General features: G+C 36.8%; 2 protein-coding genes across 3 annotated transcripts in view; one reads left to right on the top strand and one right to left on the bottom strand.

The window, feature by feature from the left end:
• The window catches only part of LOC106883489 (zinc finger protein 62 homolog), an 8,072-nt gene extending 5,432 nt beyond the window's left edge, over window positions 1-2,640 (top strand). For both annotated transcript variants that reach the window (XM_014934517.2, XM_014934516.2), the window contains one exon: window positions 132-2,640. In XM_014934517.2, the coding sequence (XP_014790003.1) occupies window positions 582-2,324 (1,743 nt within the window). In that variant the 5' untranslated portion in view covers window positions 132-581 and the 3' untranslated portion in view covers window positions 2,325-2,640. The remainder of the gene's footprint in view (window positions 1-131) is intronic.
• LOC106883473 (uncharacterized) overlaps window positions 2,340-2,655 on the bottom strand; it is a 2,298-nt gene continuing 1,982 nt past the window's right edge. Inside the window, exon 2 of the mRNA XM_014934498.1 lies at window positions 2,340-2,347. Coding sequence (XP_014789984.1) covers window positions 2,340-2,347 — 8 coding nt within the window. The remainder of the gene's footprint in view (window positions 2,348-2,655) is intronic.

Raw genomic sequence — 2,655 nt, 5'->3', positions numbered from 1 at the left:
ACTAATGCCCCTTGTTTGCTGTTCCCTTATCTGTCTCTGTCGTTTGTTGTTTTGTGCAATTTTGAACCACACACACACACTGTGATATTGGTCTTACCCCTTCATCTCTTGTATCTTTCCTTTCTTTGCAGTTATGCTGAGTGGTCCACATCTGCCTGTGGTGGACAAACCTTGACTTCATCAGGACGTCTGCAAATCTTCATTGAAGCTCCTTGTTGTTTTTGCCTACATAGTTTCCGTTAATTATATTTTTCAATATGAATGTTAATTGCGGGTGGAACCAGCCTGTCAGTCAAAGGTATTCTTGTGGTAAGTAGAAAATATATCAGCAATGAATATTTTTCTGCAAATCCCATGATATCTAAGAGAAGATACTAATGATGATATGAATCTCCATAATGTGGCCCACTTGGAGAAGACCCAGTCAATAGCAGACTTTCTACTGGTGAGTCGAAAACTGTATCGTCATTGAATATTTTTCTGCAGATGTAAAGAGAAGTCGATGACATCTGAGACAAGAAACTGATAATAGATTAACTCGGACATTTGTCAGCTTTTTAAGTTATTGCTCAAGAATTAACATGGAGAACGTTAATCACTTGGACACTTGTAACGCAACTGTTATTAACAATGTAGATACAGTTAGAGAAACAGACGAAAATGAGAAAGCTGAAAACGGAAGTGTTCCTGAATATCGCTGCGAGATTTGTAGGAAGACATTCTCTACAGAATACGAAGTCATCTTACACAAAGAAATACACAGTAAGAAAAAACTATTTCACTGTGATGTATGTGGGAAGTATTTTGTGTATTTTAGCTATTTAAGAAATCACCAAAGAATCCACACAGGAGAAAGACCTCATCATTGCGAGATATGTGGGAAATCTTTTCTCAGCAGTAGTCACTTAAAAACACACACAAGGGTACATTCTGGAGATAAACCCTTCCACTGTGAACAGTGTGGGAAGAGTTTCGTGTCCAACAGTAACTTAACAGCACACAAAAGAGTTCACACTGGAGAAAAGCCATTTTACTGTGAAATTTGTGGCAAATTTTTCTCTGTTAATTCTAGTCTCATTGTTCACAAAAGAATCCACACTGGAGAGAGACCCTATCATTGTGATGTGTGCGGGAAATCGTTTGTTTCTAATTGTGATTTAACAAAGCATAAAAGGATACATACAGGGGAAAAACCCTTTGGTTGTCAAGATTGTGGGAAAGCCTTCATTTGTAAAAGTGACTTGACAAAACATACAAGAATACACAGTGGAATAAGGCCATTCCACTGTGAAATATGTGGAAAATCATTCTGTGATAAATCTAGTCTCGTTGTTCACAATATAACACACACCGGAGAAAAACTATTTTATTGTGAAATATGTGAGAAATCATTTGTTAACAATTCATATCTGGTCATTCACATACGTCGTCACACTGGAGAAAGACCATTCCATTGCGACTTATGTGCAAGATCGTTCATTTCTAACAGTGAGTTGACAAAACATAAACTGCTACACACCGGATTGAAACCTTTTTGTTGTGAAATATGCGGCAAGTATTTTGTCAATAAAAGCGTCTTAACAAAACACAGAAGAATCCACTCTGAAGAGAGACCATTTCACTGTCAGATCTGTGGTAAATCGTTCCGTAATAATCCACATCTTGAAGTTCACAAACGTAGCCACACTGGAGAAAAACCCTATCACTGTGAGATATGTGGGAAATCGTTTATCACGAACAGTTATCTAACTACGCACAAGAGAATTCACACTGGAGAAAAACCTTTCCATTGTGAAGTGTGTGGTCAGTCCTTTGTCACCAATGGTCTCCTAAAGACACATAAGATGAAACACACTGGAGAGAGACGGTTCCACTGTGAAATATGCGGGAAGCCGTTTGTTAACAATTCTCATCTTTTAGTTCACAAACGTAGCCACACTGGAGAGAAACCATTCCATTGTGATATTTGTAGAAAGTCATTTGTTGATAATAGTGTCTTAACTAGACACATGAGAATACACACTGGACAGAAGCCATTCCACTGCGAAGTGTGTGGTAAATCCTTTGTGTCTAGAAGTTATTTAACAACGCATATGATAAGTCACAGTGGAGAAAAATCATGTCATTGTGAAATCTGTGGTAAATCTTTTGTCTACAACAGTTCTTTAACGACTCACAGAAAAATACACACCGGAGAAAAACTTTATTGCTGTGAAATTTGTGGGAAAGCATTTATCACAAACAGTCACTTAAAAAGGCACAGGCGGATACACACTGGGGGGAAGCCTATTCATTGCGAAACGCCTGAAATAGGAGACAATTGAATCTTCTTGTGTAATTTAATAACCTGAGAAGAAAGTAATTTACAAACAAAAACAACCAGGCAATACAGGTAAATATTTGTGGGAATATCAGAGATAAAAAACTATTGATATATTCACATGTGTGAGATAAACTTTAGTGAATTTCAGAATGGGTACCTATTCCGAGGAGGTCTTCATGTATACATTTAACCCTGTGGCATTCGGAGTATTCTGTTACATGTAATGCTTATTTATGCACGTTTTCAATTAATTATGCATTATCTCTTAACTTGAAAATTTTGATGTGTGTGTGTGTGGTTTTTTTTTTCTTTTTTCTTTTTTTTTTTTTTTT

Source organism: Octopus bimaculoides, chromosome 28, assembly GCF_001194135.2.
Source record: "Octopus bimaculoides isolate UCB-OBI-ISO-001 chromosome 28, ASM119413v2, whole genome shotgun sequence".
NCBI classification, from domain to species: Eukaryota; Metazoa; Mollusca; class Cephalopoda; order Octopoda; family Octopodidae; genus Octopus; species Octopus bimaculoides.
The sequence above is the reverse complement of the archived record's forward strand: the minus strand, read 5'-3'. Positions and strand labels throughout refer to the sequence as shown.